Source organism: Biomphalaria glabrata, chromosome 5 (genome assembly GCF_947242115.1).
Source record: "Biomphalaria glabrata chromosome 5, xgBioGlab47.1, whole genome shotgun sequence".
NCBI lineage: Eukaryota > Metazoa > Mollusca > Gastropoda > Planorbidae > Biomphalaria > Biomphalaria glabrata.
Genome location: NC_074715.1, coordinates 48565661 through 48582913, shown reverse-complemented (window position 1 = coordinate 48582913; position 17253 = coordinate 48565661). Strand labels below are relative to the sequence as shown.

Genomic DNA, 17253 nt, shown 5'->3' with positions numbered 1-17253 from the left:
AAAATACAATATTTACTAAATATCATGTCATCAGATACCCTCCACCTGATTTAGCTGGGCAGTCAAAACAGCCCCAGAGAATATTAAGTGAGATTCAGGTGTCAAGTGGGGCCCAAAAGTGAACCAGGCTACCCTCTCTAAAGTATACTACCCCTTGACCACCAGAAGTTCTATTCCTAAAAAAAACACCCCAAACATATATAATACATTAAGTAAAAAATTACCTGCAAGCAAAGCCATCAAGAGGACAATATTGAAAAGCTTGGCAGGTGAAGTCTGAGTTTCTGATGCACAGGTCTGCACATTCATCAGGTAATGTAACACCTTTAAAGACTTTTGAATCCAAGTGTTCCACAGTCGATGCAGGGATCTTTTCAAACTGAGCTGATAAAAAAAATCTAATGTAAAGTGGTTGTTTCTGATAGTATCTTTTTATATATATAAGAAATGACAAATAGATTAATAACTTATCAAACCTATTGATCTAACCTCTGCAAAATTATACCTACTGCCCATGAGACCTAAAAGAACAGAAAACTTCCATTTTCTGTTGGGCTTTAAAACAATATGTATAATATAATGCATGTAGTACTAGTAAAAGATTGATAGAGTCAATGTGATTTTGTAAGGTAACATATCCACTTACAGACCTTTTAATCAATCTATGGGGCAGATTAATGCAAAGGTCACCTGTTTCTTTGCTAATGGTTAACAAACAAGGTATCATGTGACCAGCACAACAATAACCACTTTTACTTTCCCCAACTTAAGTCAGGTACCAATTAGAGTTGGGTATACTTTAAGTCCCAAAATTAAAAATCACAGTCTTCACAAAGATTTGAGCCCAGGACCTTCTTTTCAGAAGCCAAGCACTTTACCAATCAGCCACCACAACCCCTGTAATATTGATTTCCTGTAGTGATATAATATAATATATAGAATATAATTTTGATTTTCTTTTCAAGCTCTTATAAATTAAATACAAATCACTCAAAGTATTTACAAAATTTAGCAGTATATTTATATATTGAGCTTTAACCACTGCAGTGAAACTATTGGTATTATATATCTTATCAAATACTTTCATAAATACGTAGAGGACTTGTACTTGTGTGGAATCAAAAGAACCCAAAGAGCTTAAATAAAATCATAACTTGATAGACAAGAATTCAAGAGAACCAGATAACGGTGTTAACCTACTTCTGCAATCTTTCTGCTAACCCACAAGGCACTGGACAGACCCACATGGAGAGAAAGCACAAAGGAAAGGTCCTGGATTGAAGATGGCATATACACCAGAAGGGCGAAAGCCTGTGATCGCATTTGTGTATCAAGAATTTAAGTTGCAAGAGGTAAGAATGTCTCTCAAGAGATAAAACGTCACAGAATCCATGACGCAATGTTAACTTCATATCAATTTAAGCTTAATGAAGTTTTAATATTCAGCCACAAAATGTGTAAGTAGTATTCCAGTCTGATATATTTTTTTTTCAATACAGCATAAAAATGTGGTCTAGCTCCAATTTTATTGACAAAGTAGGCTAGCCTGTCAAAAGACTAAGACTAAGACTGCTTTATTGATCCTTATGGAAATTTGTTGTGATTAGTAAGAAGTAGTATTAAGAAAGGAGAGATATGTGGATATATGCATTGAAACTGCATCAAAAATAAGTTTGACTGGACTATAGCCTATTTGAAAGACCTAATGAAAAGCAAATATTGGAAAATATGTTTTAGAAATTCAAATATTCCTTGACATAGTCTCTAAATAAAAAATGGCCGTCTTAAAATTATTATCATAAAATATTATGAAAATGAAATTCAATCTAATTTAGGCAAAATATTACCTTTTCCCATATCTTGACAGTTTTTCAAAAGGTTTTGAGTTGAAGTGACCTTTTTACATCACTTTGAATGTCTAACAAAACAACAACAAAGATTAGGAATCATTATAACTCTACCCACCTGCGTTGGCTGTACCCAGAAGGACAACATTCACATAAGTATTAAAGTCTTGTCCCTCCACTGAGATATCTGTTATTCGAATAGGATGAACTTGCATAGTTGTCAACAAACCCATATGTACAGCTTTGATCCATGCAGATTCAGTCTTCGGGCTAAAATAAGCTAAAAATTAAATATTTTTCTTTTAGAGGTTCTTTTGTAACATAAAAATAACACTTATTTATTAGAGAAAAAATTCAGTACAAAAAAATACATTTTATCAATTTTAGACTGATAAGATCACCTTAAAAGATAAGTAAATTGAAGCTTTTTCCAAGATGCGGTGGTATATTGGATTGTTGATGCTAATCTCATCTATATTGACTTCTTAAAGTTAACATATGTGTGTAGTAGCTAACATAATGAACTAGCAAATTTGCTTTCATTTAAAACTAAATTGCTTTAGCAACTTTTTATTCACACCCCTCCCATATTATCCCTCCTGGAGACTTAACAATGTCCAAAGAAGATTTAAGGGATTTAGAAAAGTTACAGGTTTTTCTATCGATAGTTTATTAGTTATACATTCAAACGTCAAGAACATTTTCAGAAAAGAAAGTTTTCTAACAATTACATTGCTTCAGCAATTATAAATAAGAAATTTAAAAGAATTTTGTTTTTCAATCATAAGATACTAAAAACATGTCATGTAAAGTAAAAGTTCCCCTTTCAGACCTTGCAAGACCTTTACTTAATCCTGTGCACTCCCAGGGGAGCATAGGGTCGCAATATATAGGGTAGATGATATAATGGTCATCTATTTCTGTGGCCTATAATTAATGAGGGTGTAATGTGGCCAGCAAAACAACCAACCGCCTTTACTTTTCCCCAACTAATGTTAGGTACCCATTAGAGATAAGTGGACTGAAAGGCGGCCAAAGATTCTGAAATAAAAAATTCTGTCTTCTCCAGGATTAAAACCCAGGACCCCCAGTTAAGAAGCCAAGCACTTTACCGCTCATCCACTGCATCTCCTTTAAACACATAAATTGCTGTATAAATTTATTTAATAAAAAATAAATATTGGAGTGCTCTGTGGTAGTCAAAAAAAGAACACTGCTTCTGAACTGAGCTTCTTAAGTTTAAGGTTGTTTGAATGAGTTCCTAACGTTTGATGAGTGAAATAATGGTTGTACGAGATAGTGTATGTTAACCATTTAGCATTTCAAATGCTGAAACTCATTTTGGGCCCAATGAAGGTGATGATGATATTACATTTTTTAAAAGCTTTCAATTTCTTTGAAACCTAAACATGCCAGCACAAAAAAAATGCTGCCTCTCCTTGAGAGTGCCTCAAATAATCCAAATTGCTTTGCTCCACAAAAAAAAAAAGTAATTTATAAAAATGACTTACTGGGAAAAGCCAATCTGAAGTAAAGCTTTTGGTTTTCAGGAAAGCATTGGGACACATCATAAATGCCATCAATGGGAAATGTTTCTGCATAATCATAGAAGTTGTAGACTCTTGTGTAATAAACCTGGGAAGATTTGATGGAAAAATGACTAGACTTAGTTTGCCATAAGGCTAAGGTAATTTGGGACAAGTGGATGAGCTATAACACTAGACTACCTCTGGTTTAACACATCACTTGACTAGCATGACCATAACAAAGTGAATCATGTCACAGTACAACACTAATTTAGACCTAAGCTAAAAAAAAAAAAATTGGTCATAACACAAAACAAAAGTAAAAATAATTTATGAATTTAAAAAATGGTAGGGAAAAAATGTGTTTATAATTACAGATGGTGCAGAAATAACAAGCTGAACAGGATAAGCTCTAACATCACTATCTAGACCATCTAATGGGAGATCCCGCCAGTCCTCCTAAAAAAGAAAAAAACAAAATATAACAAAATTAGCAATAATAGATCAATGTCTATATAAAGATATATGAGAAGCAAAGTTATTCATGGACTTTGATTTCTAGCTATAATGGTTCTTTTTGAGATTAAATCTTCACTTCTGGCACTTCAATTAAGACAGTGTTTCCCAAACTGTGTTCAGTGGAACTTTTGAATAGGTGTTCCACAATCTACTAAAATAATTAACTAATTAATCCAAACCCTAACCCTAACCCTACTGTGAACTACTGAAATAATTAACTAGTAGACCACTACGTGAAATAATCTATCTGATAAAATTAAGCAAAGTTTTCCGTTAAATACTCAGAATGTGCTAAATACTCAGAATGTGCGTAGTGTTCTGAATTAGTATATAGTGGATATGAGTTAAAAGTTAAATTATTTCATTTAAAAGTGATGGTAAGTAAATCAAATAGCGACAATGCCCTGGTATAAGGAGTCATAGAATCTGCACTAGCAATTAGAGTCGTATAATCAAACACAGTTATACTTACTCCTAGAAATAAATATTCAAAAGTAGCATTGACAAATGTGCCGCTAACTGGAAAATTTGGAATTATAGCATTGTAGACATCACACTCTAAACCTCGTACTGTCCGCTTCATAGAGTGAAACAATGTAAATAAACAGGCATTAGGGGTGCACTTAATGATATTTATCTATCTTCTAAGTTTTTCATTATTTTATAAAGAGAGAAAAGAATATATTTATATATCAAAGAACTAAATAAAACACAATACCTGACCAACATATTTATAGTTATCATTGAAACTAAAAAAACTGTTGGGATCCCTAATATCTACAACAAGTGACTGGTTAAATTTAAATCTGGCTATATCCTCTTTAGAATCGGTGGCTTGTGTGTCTACAGGGCGAATGGCACAACCTCCTTCCTGGTCCATAACATATCGCACTCCTGTTAACCAAAATAGAGATAGAAAAATATATATACATATATATTACTTATGTTTGTTTTCAACTTTAGACATTTTTTCAAAAATGAAGATCTTTAAGCCCTAGAGCAAAGCTCCCCAAGATGGCGAGATGGTGGCTGACAGGGTCTGATCTAGTGAAAAAAAAAATTTTAAAATCCCAGAAGCATATAACCCCCAGTCACTTCTCATTCATATCTGTATTTTTCTATACAATGAAAAGATAACTTTAAAAAATTTGAAATCTTTTCCATGTTTCAGATGTTCCTTCAGGGTGGAAGACAATTTACTCCCTAGTCCAAACCTCCCGCAGGACAATGGAAGATAGGAATGGGCTGGGTTTGAGCCTGAGACCATCAATTAGTCTGAACGCAAACCGCATTATTAGGCAGCCATCCTAAAATGGACCCCAGTGTACCACGGTTTTGTCTGCATCGGATGGGGCAAAGTATGCAGGTCCCAACTAGTGCTAGATAGTCATGTGAAATACTGCATTTATCTTTAATCTTCAGAATCAAAGACAATGCCCTCATATTATTGATAATGTTCAAAACAATTATATTAATACACATCCAAAAGATAATCAGATTTTGATATAGAGATATAGTCAATTTTCCTAAATTACCTGTTTCAAAATCATGAATTTCAGTTATAGCATCTTTGGTATTTAAAACAGGATCTGGGTTTACTGTTCGTTTATCTTCTCTGACCATCTTGAGATCTCCATTATACCAAACCTAGAAATCAAGAGAAAAAACAAACAAACAAAAAAACTTTTAAAATATGAAATAACAGATATTTTCAGAGTATAGATCTAGATCTAGATCCATGCTGTGACTTGACAGTCTGAGGTTTAGTTTAGCTCTAGATCCATACTTTGGCAAGACACAGTCTGAAATATATCTGGGCAATGTCACAAACGGCCTATATATGGGGTTGACCTGGGTGGTTGTGAAGGTCATCGTCTAGGAGCAGGGTTGACCTTAGGGATAGTCAAAGTAGGCAGCCGCCTAGGGTCTCCAATCTCGCACAGGACTCAGAAAAATTTAATAGGAAGAAGAAATAGCTAAACTTGTGCCCAATGTTATTGTTTAAATACATTAGCCTGACTAGGTTTTAAATAAATTGCATAATTTAATTTTTTCTCTATTTATTTTTCATTTTTCTATTTCAATTGGGGCTCCAACATTCACTTTGCCTAGGGCCTCCAATTATCTAGGAGGTTTGATCACTGCCATAGTTTAGTCTTTTTACGTTGGGAAGCATCTTAAAGTCTAACAGTGGAGCAATATCACACTCTTATGAGAGACTCAAATAATGATTTGTATAGTTGTATAATATAAGAAGAACACTTTATTTAACTATTTATATATTTCTAGATCAGGGGTGGGCATATTACAGTCATGCAAATATATGAAAAATAATACATTTTAAATATGTATATAAATTATTGAAACTTCTGATTCTATAATAAAGAGGCTAAAGAAACATTGTCTCTATACATGTCATTCTAAAACGTTTAAAGTGAAAGGTTATTCTTATTGGCAATATTTCTAAACATTCAGTCAATGACACAGGCTTAGGCCAGTATTTATTCAATGGTATAAAGAACTATGTTGAAAGTGTTGGGTTGGCTTGGAACAAGATGGCAAGTGTAACAACCGACAAAGCCTGTGATTTGACTGAGAAAAACAGGGTTTTTAATCAATTTAACAACAATATCACAAACATTAACTCTTCGGGAAAGTTTGCACAAAGCTACATTGAATATCAAACACATTATTGACTCAATTATTTCAGTTATGAAACCTATTACAGCTGTAACTTGAAAGCAGTCAAGAGGATAACAACTAGTAAGCTAGTTCCACAGTTCTGCAACATTATGCATGAGTGTAAACAGTTAAATACTTCACATTAAGTACAATTGTACATTTGTGGTGAAATGTTGTGAAGTAAAATGTCAACGACAAAATTTAAAAAAATAGTCTTAAAATTATTGCTCTTGTAATTCCTCAAATGGGGGTGTAAAAAAATGAAATGTAAATTATAATATATTTTGAAGTAACGTACCAGATAAGAAGATACAGTATAAATGTGAATCAAAAGACATTTTATATACAGTTAGTTGAGTTAGCTTGCATATTTTTCTAAGTTTTAAGAACATATTTTAATATATATAGATCTAGCTCTATATCAATATCTACAATACATAGATCTAGATTTACATGCAGCCCCCCATTTCTTTTTTTTTTTTTTATGTGAATATGTGGCCCGTGTGATGAAAAAAAAAAGTTGCCAACCCTTGATCTAGATCTCTATTATAATAATATATTAATATCCTTTTGGAGGATTTATAAGCTACTCTAGATTAGACCTAGACCATCTATATTTATATAGATATATACATAATACAGTCAATCACATATATATATATCTACTTACAGCGTAATGTGTTATTAGCTCGCTATTTGAGTCAACAATTTCTGTTCTGTAAGTGAACGAATTTTTGAATTGCGGAAGAGGGTGTGTGTTTACTCTTTTTCTACACACTATGCCAGGTGGTGTCTGAAAGGAAAAGAAAAAAGTACAAAAGTGAGAAAATCTAAAAATAAATAGAATCTAAATACATATATCTAGTCAAATCTATCCCTAGATCTAGATCTAGTAGGCTACTATTCTAGATCTAATACTTTTTTTTTATTTGATAAAAGTAAAGGATTGAGAATTTTGTGTGAGTCTGATTTTCTGTTAGTAGGCCTAATTTATAAAATGAATCATATAGATCTAGCGTGAACATAACAATAAATTGCCCAGATCTAAATACTTGAATAATGTTTTCCATGTTTCGGATGTTCATTCAGATTTGAAGATATTTACTTCCTAGTCCATACCTCCCGCTGGACGACGGGGGAATGGGGGACCTTCGATAAGTCAGAGAGACAGTCCAGCGCGCAAACTGCACGACTAGGCAGCCATCCTAGCGTGAACATATTAACATTACGGCGCATATTCATGCTATTGTCTTCGATTCCTAAAACCACATGTTTTTCTAGATAACTATTCTAGATTCTATTCCGTGTTTGTCGTATTATTCTACTATTCTGTGGTATAGATTCTAGACCGAGTGTCCTTTTTTTTTTAACTGACAAGAACTCTTCTTAAAAACTATAAAAAAAAAAAGCTTAGCACGAATGTTGTGGATTGGAATTCCCAGACTGTATTCAACGAGAATTGAAAAGAAATGGAATTAACTAGGAATATATATTGTTAAAACTCTGCCATGCGCACTGCCATTCAAGATAGCGCAGGAAGTGCGCACTGCCAGAAACTAGACTAGGAAGGATGTTTACATGGGAAGGGAGAACGATTTCCGCCCAACTCTAGAACCGATACGAAGATGCTGTGCTCAAGGCAGATGTCCTATGTGTTTGTCATGTTCTCTTGTAAATAAACTCATATATCTCGTTGAGTTGCCTCCCTTAAGTTATTACAATATAGACCTATCTAGCCTACGCTAGTTAATTCGTAAATTAAGGCAGAGAAGAAAATATTTTACTAGCACTTCATGGCAGCGGGAAAAAATGTTGCCCTAACCTCACTTTGAACCTGTGACGTTTGTTTCCTGTCAGATCAAATGTGTGCTGTGGGACAATACCAGAGATGCCCACATGCCAAAATGGAAATGTGTATTTTGAGGAGCAAATTCGTATTTTCCTAAATCTTAGGAAATATGATCAGAAAAGGCTAAAAATCATTCAAGCTCGTAACATACAGCAATGAGCAATCCTATAGTTAACACAGCCAAAAGTTATACAAGACATTTTGTTTGTACTTTGTCAAAATATTTACACTGCTAGTCACTTGGCAATGACTTTTGGGATGGGTTTCAGGTTCACTGTAGGGGAAATTATGGGACAAGTCATCTTCAGACTAGCATGGAGGACATGCTTGTGGGGCAGGTTGGTAACTCTCCACATGCAAAGGTCCCTCACCTTCGGCATCAGGCTGCGCATCAGGCTTCATTCGACTTGTCTCAGCAGCGGACCAATCGTCTATTGGATTGAGACCTTTTCTATTACTTTCTATTTGCAAGGGTCTCTCTACTGCGTCATCAGGTTTCGGTGGGTGTTCATAATCATCACCAGGGCTTATCTCGTTGGTCTTGACCTCTAGACAGACATCTGCAGGTTTCAAACCTCGCCGGTAGCTTTCATCATGCAAATGTTCTTTAACAGCTTCATCAGGTTTGTACTCGCTGAGGACATCGCAGCAATCACCACATTTCTTCTCATGGGAGCTACTTTCGTACGGCTTGCTATTAGAGTCACAGGAAGCACCATCTTCACTAGCATGGCCATCGTAGATGCGTATTTCGTAGCACGGGGTTTCTACCACCTCGTTCAAAGCGTTCAGCTCGGGGCTCGTCACTTCTTTCACTGAAGTGTACATCTGGTCTACTCTGGTACAGGTCTCTTTCTGTAAGTCACACTTCAACACGTTTTGAAAGTCAGCCAACATCTGTTCTTTAAAGGTGATCAATAGTTCCACTACATCGGGTTCTAACTCGAACAGGTAGGTGTCCGGATCTTCACCTTCTTCAGTTAGTTCTTCTCTAAGGCGTGCTTGCAAGGTTGCCTTCTTTCCGTCGCCTTCAGCCCTCGATCACGGAGTTCTCGCCTCAGTTCTTTCAATTCAAGTTCGTTCATCAGTTTCAGACGAACCATAGTAGATCCGATCCCACTTCTTGACAACAGTTGTTACGTCTCTCCTACTATTCAGGCTCTCTTCTAACTGCACCACACGACACAACGAACTTAAAGAACCTCACAACTCAGGGCTCCAAAGTATCAGTCAGTTTAAGTTCAAATACATCGCAATTGGCAACAACATTAAAAATGTCTTTACAAAAACCTAGTCTTGCTCCGCCTGACTTCACACACCGTGCTGGTTCTCGCCTCGTACTGGTCACATTGTGAGGTAACGTGAAGTGAAGTGATTCTGACACACTCGCTCTTATATAGTGTCTCTACTGGCCTCGAACCTTCTTGACCACTCCAGTTGATCACTTTCGCCGTGACTTGCGTGTGTAATATTTACGACACTGGTCCTTGCCGAACTGGCGTGTACTGTCACTGGTCGCGGTTGACCGCTCGTCCTGCGGCGATTTGGGTAGGCTAAAAACACACAGCACTACCCCCATCTGTGTCACCACCAGGTTTACAACAATATGATCATAATGAATACGCACAAAAACAAAAAAACAAACAATAAAAACAAAAAACACGCTGTTGATATTTTAAACCATACAATTCATTGGATCTAGATGACTTCGTACTGTCTTTTTCTAGTGAATAAACCTCACTTCTAGTTCTCCCTATTGTCACCCTTCAAAATTATCTCCCTTCATTTTCCGATTTTTCATTTCAAATACTCTAAGAATTTTGCGTTTGTTTAAAATTGAAAAAAATTACTTAGAACAATTTGTTGTTGTTGTTTTTTTTTTCAATTTCAAAACCAATAGTTAGTTACAACAATTTGTAATTCATATATTTTTTAAAATTGAGCTATGGTGATTTTGGAAAATTGCGGCCGTAATAAAAAAAAAAAGTCATTTCACGTGAGAATAAATATCAGAATTCAGCATTAGACTTGATTAGACCATCCCACCCTTCAGATCATACGATTAATCCAGATAATGCATAGGTCATCTGATACAGCACAGCCCCCCTACGTATGTCACTCATTAGGCTTATGTAAACTTAAGGGCGCCCTTAAAATACAAAAATAAAAAAAATCAGTCTTCAACGAGAATCAAAACCGGAACCCCCCTTCGGATGCCCTTATGAATGTGTGCTTAATATTAGAAATTGTTTTTTTAAATATAGATCTATATAAAAAAAAAAAAGGAGGCTAAAGAGCACCCCACCGAAAGGGGACAAAAAGAGTCATTGAAACCAAAAATAACAACCTAAAATGAAGAGCTTAAATAAAAAGCATCTCCCCTTTCAGACCATGGAACATACTGTTGTAACCCTGCCTTGCACCAGTGCTTGAGGTGCGCACTAGCGCACTAGTGAATGTAAACAGGAAGACACTAGGGAGAGAGAATAACAGTGCATCAGGGATTGTGAAGAGTCTGAATGTTTGGGAAACTAAGAGGCCAGCTTTTGTGCTGCCTGAAGGTTGTAGAAGGGACCTGGAGCGAAGCGGGGAAGGCTGTCGTTGGTCCACATTCGGGTTAAGTAGCAACGAACTGGTATAGTTAGTAATAAGACTCCAAGGAAGCTGAAGGATGTTATGTGTTTACCCTAGTGAATAAACACAACTATTATTATATTATCTCCTGTTAAACTGTGTTGAGTTGCCTGCCTTTACGTTGAGTGCCTACCCAAGAGTTACAACAATACCTTGCAGATGCAATGATACAAAGGTGACAGGTCATCTGTTTCTAAGGCCAACGGTTAACGAGGGTCTCATATGATCAATCGCCTTTGCTTTTCCCAACTAATGTGAGATACCCATTAGATCTGGGTTGACCTAGAGCCGCCCCCTAAAGATCCCGAAATTAAAAATCACTGTCTGCACTACGATTCGAGCCCTGGAACCCTCGGCTATGAAGCCCAGCTTTACCACTCAGCCACAGCGAATAGCGATGTTGGTAGATTTATTATCTAAAAGAAACACACATAAAAGTAGTATACCTCAAATATTGAAGGGTCCGCATCGATGTATGGGAGGTAATTGATGAAGTCATACATGTGATGGAAGTGCCGAGGAGAATTCGGGGAAATCGTTGGGACGCCAGGACCAGCAGTGACTCCAATGCCCAAAGAAGTGGTATAACCTTCTATTTCAATCCTCAGGGGCACCTGTTGAAGTGGCGACGATGAAGTCCAGCCTAGTTCTTTGTAAAAAAGGCATAATGACATTTCTCACATGTATGAACCAATCCTACGTGTTATTACTTATATTGATATTATTCTATTCAGCATTTTATCAACCATAAAATCAAAACTTCAGTTTCCTTTTTTTATCTTATACAATTCAGACTTTACTTTAAAAATAAAGATGATTGCTTCCTACTCATCATAATGACCTAAATTCTGCCAAGTCACTGGTTTTCCTGGCTGGCTCAGGCATATCATTCCATGCTCTAATAGCACTAGGGAAGAAGGAGCATTTGTACTAATGGAAAGCATATGGAAAGAGGAATGTTCTTTTATCTTTGTGTCTTTCTGCATATTTTATTAAATTTTGTTTTTGTGTTTGAAGATTATGGTTCAGTTTTTTATGTATAATTGCTACTTTACTTTTGAGTCTTCTATCTTGAAGGCTTTCTAAATTTTACTAAAGATGTTCCCGTTTCCTAATAACGCCTAATTTTCAGTTAAATTTACAATTCTGAAAAAAAAAACACATCCTAGCAAAACAAAACAACTTCTAATATTTCTCTATTGGAAACTGATCAGAATTGCATCTTATAGTGTAATTAGGCTCAACTTTTTAAACCATTAATATACTTCGCCATGACAAACTAGATCTATAAAGTTAGAAAAAAACAAACATAAAACCATGACACTACACCATGTCATGGGCGTAGCCAGGATTTTTTTGGGGGGAGGGTTTAGGGGGGGGGGATTCCCCCCCCCGACCCCCCCCCCCCCCCGCAAAAAAACATTATATATATATATAAAAACATTATATATATATATATATATATATGTGTGTGTGTGTGTACATAATTAATCTTTATTACATTCTGACCCTTTCGGAAGACGTTTATTGTTTATTGTAGACTCCCAGCCCTTGCTAGCAAGGGGGTCAGGGGGAGTTCGGAGCGCTCCCCCAGCGCTATTTCTGGTATTGAAAGCCAACAAAATGCATATTCTGAGGTATCTACAGTGCACTATCTTGCTATTAAAAAGTTTTATTTCAAAAACCTAATGTGCTATTCTTACTGACTTAAACCCTCTCGCGCCGTTCGGCGCATTTTCCGGGAAGCTGTTTACGCAACTCTTATTTTGCGTAATTCGGAAAACATGTCCCGCAAAACCTCATGCTACGCTCTGTCACAACCTTACTAAGGATTCGACTCCCAGTTCGGCATATGATTTCTTTGATTTAGACCCGATCTCTATGACTGACTCCTAAAATCTGTCTTAGCCATCTTTGTTGAGACACATTTAATGATTTTCAATTTCTGCAGAAGACTATTCACACTTAATTAATGGAGCCCAAGCCACTGGTAGAAATTTGTAACCTTTCTTGACTACGCTCTTGGAATTACATGCCTGTATTTCGTTTTAGATTTTATATCGGAAAGGAAAGTTTTTTCGTCAAATCAGATCTCTGGGTTTTTGTTTTGTTTTGTTTTTAATTCAAAACCCCATTTAGCTACGATCATAGAATTTGGTGACTGTAGTTTGCTTTAAAATGATATTGAAGAGAGAGGTTTTCAACTCTAAACGCTCTGTAGGGGAATTTTAAACTCAAAACCATCTGGAGGGGTTTTAAACTTTAAAGAAAAAGCCATCTGGAGGAGGAGGATTTAAACTCAAAACCCCTTTGGCTACGCTCATAGATTTTATAGTGTGCAATTTGCTTTTTTTTATATTGAAGAGGTACTGTTAGCTTCAAACCCCAACTGGAAAAGGGGGGGGGGGTTAAACTCAAAACCCCTTTGGCTACGCTCATAGAATTTTGAGTGTGTAATTTGCTTTTTTTTTTTATTGAAGATGGGGTTATCGTAAATTTTGGATGGGGTTTTAAAATCAAAATCTTCCTCAACTGTGCTGTTGGAATTTGGGGATTGTTGTTTGCATTTTTTTTTGTTTTGTTTTATAGAAGAGGGGTATTTAACTGCAAAAACCTCTGGTAAGAGGTTTAAAATTCAAAAACCCCTGTAGGGGGTTTTAAACTCAAAGCCCCCTGGTAGAAGGATTTGTATCTCAAAACCCCCTGATAGGGGTTTTTAAAATCTCAAAACCCCCTAGTAGGGGGATTTAAACTTAAAAACCCCCTGGTAGAGGGGTTTTAACTCAAAACTGCCTCGGCTGTTCTGTGGTAAGTGATGATTTAGTATTAAAATCTCACCTAAAATAAACAAAATTAATCTTCAAACACAAAAACAAAATTTAATAAAATACTCTGAAAGACACAAAGATAAAGGCACATTCCTCGTCCCATATGCTAGGACAAATTTGTACAAATACTCCTTCTTCCCTAGTGCTATTAGAGCATGGAATGGGTTGCCTGAGCTAGCCAGGAAAACCAGTGACTTGGCAGAATTTAAGTCATTGGTTAATATGCATGACTAAATGCATGACGCGTAGGACGTAATCATCTTCTTTTTTGAAGTAACGTCTGTATTATATAAGATAAGATAAGAAAATGAAAGCAAAAATCAGTCACTTAATTCCGTCCCCCCCCCCATGCGGGGGGGTTCATTTCGGGGGGGGGGGGTTTGAACCCCAAGAACCCCCCCCCTGGCTACGCCCATGCACTACACTAGTAACGCATTTAAAAGAGCCGAACGTTAGAGCAGAAAAAAACTCATCAATCCACCTACACACATATAAGAGATATGGTAAGTGTATTCCTAGTTACCTTGTAAATTTAGGTCCTTGCTAACAAACAAATCTATACCTACACTAAAGATCATGTTTTTAAAATTTTGTTAAAAGAGAGTATGAAATTAAATATTTAAAGCTTGTAGTTGGTGTTAGTTAAAGGGAAAATTCCCAAAATTCAAAATCCAAGTCTTCTAAGAGATTCGAATCCGAGACTCTTCGGTTAGGAAGTCAAGTGCTTTACCACTTACGCCCCATTATGTTAATTATGTAACTGAATATCATTTTAAAAAGCTCAATGTCAAGTTTTTTTTTTGTTTTTTTTTTTTTGAGTGAAATTATAACAAATGAGTTTTAATGAAACGCCATACTTACGGCTAAAATAAAACGTCGCCTTTAAAAGCCCTCGAACATTAGGCCAACTCATGCAAGTAGTCCAAATGTCTGCAGGTATTCCCCTCACAGTACCTGTACCATTGTAAACCTAAAAACAGAGATTGTTGTACTGATGGTCTATATAAACTATACTGTAGAAGAATATAATAAATATTTTTGTCCTTTTGGTGGACCCACTGTCTACTGTTGTATTGCTTTTCATGATGCGCCAAATTTTATAAGAAGATAAAACTCAAAAGAATATTTGTTAAGATTTTAAGTCAACCAGTCAACCTAAGGGACTTGAAGCTAGTTCTTTATCAACATATGAGATGAAAGATGTTGCAGATAAGAACTCAGCCTGGTGCTTTCCTTTAGCAGAGTGCAAAAAGACGGAGCTGATGAGAGATGGTAGATAAGAAACAATCAATCTGTGGGATGAGAATGCGGCAGGTGTAACCCAAATGATCAATCCCCCGAGGATGTCTATACTGCTAAACTTAGTTCACATCTATACGCTCAATAATTTTTATTTAGGGAACGATACGTCGACGAAATAAGCCGATCTTTTTTTGTTTTTTGTTTCTATCTGCATAGATAGTTCTCTACGTCGCCCAACCATGCAGGGCAAGACGCACGCACGCCGACTCTCTAACCCTCGATTAAAAAGTCATGGAAAGATAACTCTTTTATTTATGAAAGTCGGACCAGAGTTACCCCACGTAACTTTCGCGGCGACAGAGAGCGAGACTCAGAAAAAAAAGGGGGGGGGGAGAGAACAAGTTATCTTCTCTGCAGTGGCGTCACTAGGATGGGTGACACCTGGTGCGGTAGGCTCAGGGTGTCACCCCCCTCCCCAACAACAGTCTCCATATATTTCCCAATATCGTTACACAAATGTAAAACGAATATTTATTCTATTTTAATTGTGATTGAGTACGTCATTTTGTCTATGGTTACTAACTTACTACATATATTAAATTATAATTTATTAAATAAGAAATAGACTTTACATTAACTGAACATGTTTTTCTTTCTTAGACTTTAAAGTCCTTTACACATTACGGAAACTGTTTAACACTGTTCTAGCCTTATTCAAACTTTCATTACCATCTAAAATATTTAAGAATTTGAATCAGAAAATGTTCACTGCCCTCTTAGACATACACACAATAAATTAACGTTATTAATAAAGTTAAGAACATTTTAATACAAACATGAAAATGATTTTAAAAATGATGAAATTAAAACAATGTACAATAATTGTAAAATCCACTTAAACATGGTAAATGGTTGAAAAAAATAAATAAACTAAAACTCTTTTATTGAAATAATGTTATTTAATTGTAAATCCGATTTTTTTTCCTGTGGTTTTAACTTACGTCTGACAAACCGGCAGCAAACCTCAGTGCCGCAGCGCTGCCAAAAATTTTGGTCTGAGGAGCGCCTTGAGTTTGATCGAAATGCACTGGCCCAAATATAAAGCTGGTTGGGTCATCGGATATGTTCATCACTTTACAAGTCTGATCTGTACATATAAGCGACAATTATTGTTGAAATAACTTGAACAGTGGCGTAGCTAGGGGTTTGGGGGCCAAGGGGTGGGGCTTGACTACTTTAGGGGCTTCTGCATTTTGACATTCAACATCATGACATGAGATAATGGCGTAAAGGAGCAATATTTAATTTAAAAAAAAATTCTGACACTCATTTGGCCCCCTCCCCCCCCCCTTCAAGTGCGGGCCCGAAGGATTTTCAATTTTTACCTCCTCCCCCCACCCTAGCTACGCCAATGTGTAAATAGTTATAGTTTATCATCATGGCATCCCTTTGTATGAAGATCTAGATCTTATTATTATTATTATTTTTTTTTTGACTTAGTGGTAATGGACGTAGATCTAAGTCAGTATTAACTCTTTCTCTCCTAATCGACGATACCATCGTTGATTTTGACCTTATTAAATTAAATTAATGTTTAATTTTTTAAACTTGACTTTGAATTATATAAAAAGATCATGCATTTCCGTTTAATTCTAGACCAAATAAAACATTTTCTGATAACAAACAACAAAGCTTATGAAGCCCAATCATAACAGGGTAGTGAAATAGTAATGAGCAAAATGAAGAATTCCTTCAAAACGTGGAAAAATAATTACGGAGAGAAAGAGTTAATTGAAATATGAGAAGGATTAAAGAATACGGACGAGGACTAAAAGATATAAAAAGATAATGTCTGTATTATATAATATAAGATAAGTCTAATGTAAGGCATTGCTCGAAAAAAAATGATTAGGTCTACATCTTTTTATTACTAATTAAAACAAGACTTGTGTAATGAGATATTTTTAACCAGTAGCTACTTTTCTCATAACAAAGCGGTAAACATAATACTAAGTAGGGCGCATTCTTCTTACCGGATTATCAATGGCTCTATTCTTAAATCTACAAACAGCGATGTCCTTGTGAACGCCGGTATGAACAGTATAGAGGGACTTCTTATGGTCCGA

The 17253-nt window shown here is 35.9% G+C and overlaps 1 protein-coding gene across 2 annotated transcripts in view; it reads right to left on the bottom strand.

Annotated features, from left to right (window-relative positions):
- Positions 1-17253, bottom strand: part of LOC106058780 (uncharacterized) — a 57988-nt gene that overhangs the window by 36096 nt on the left and 4639 nt on the right. For both annotated transcript variants that reach the window (XM_056029396.1, XM_056029397.1), the window contains exons 4-14: positions 16129-16274; positions 14747-14855; positions 11504-11706; positions 7245-7367; positions 5428-5539; positions 4611-4786; positions 4365-4469; positions 3749-3832; positions 3359-3482; positions 1966-2127; positions 225-384 (exon numbers count right to left, since the gene is read on the bottom strand). In XM_056029396.1, coding sequence (XP_055885371.1) covers positions 225-384; positions 1966-2127; positions 3359-3482; positions 3749-3832; positions 4365-4469; positions 4611-4786; positions 5428-5539; positions 7245-7367; positions 11504-11706; positions 14747-14855; positions 16129-16274 — 1504 coding nt within the window. The remainder of the gene's footprint in view (positions 1-224; positions 385-1965; positions 2128-3358; positions 3483-3748; positions 3833-4364; positions 4470-4610; positions 4787-5427; positions 5540-7244; positions 7368-11503; positions 11707-14746; positions 14856-16128; positions 16275-17253) is intronic.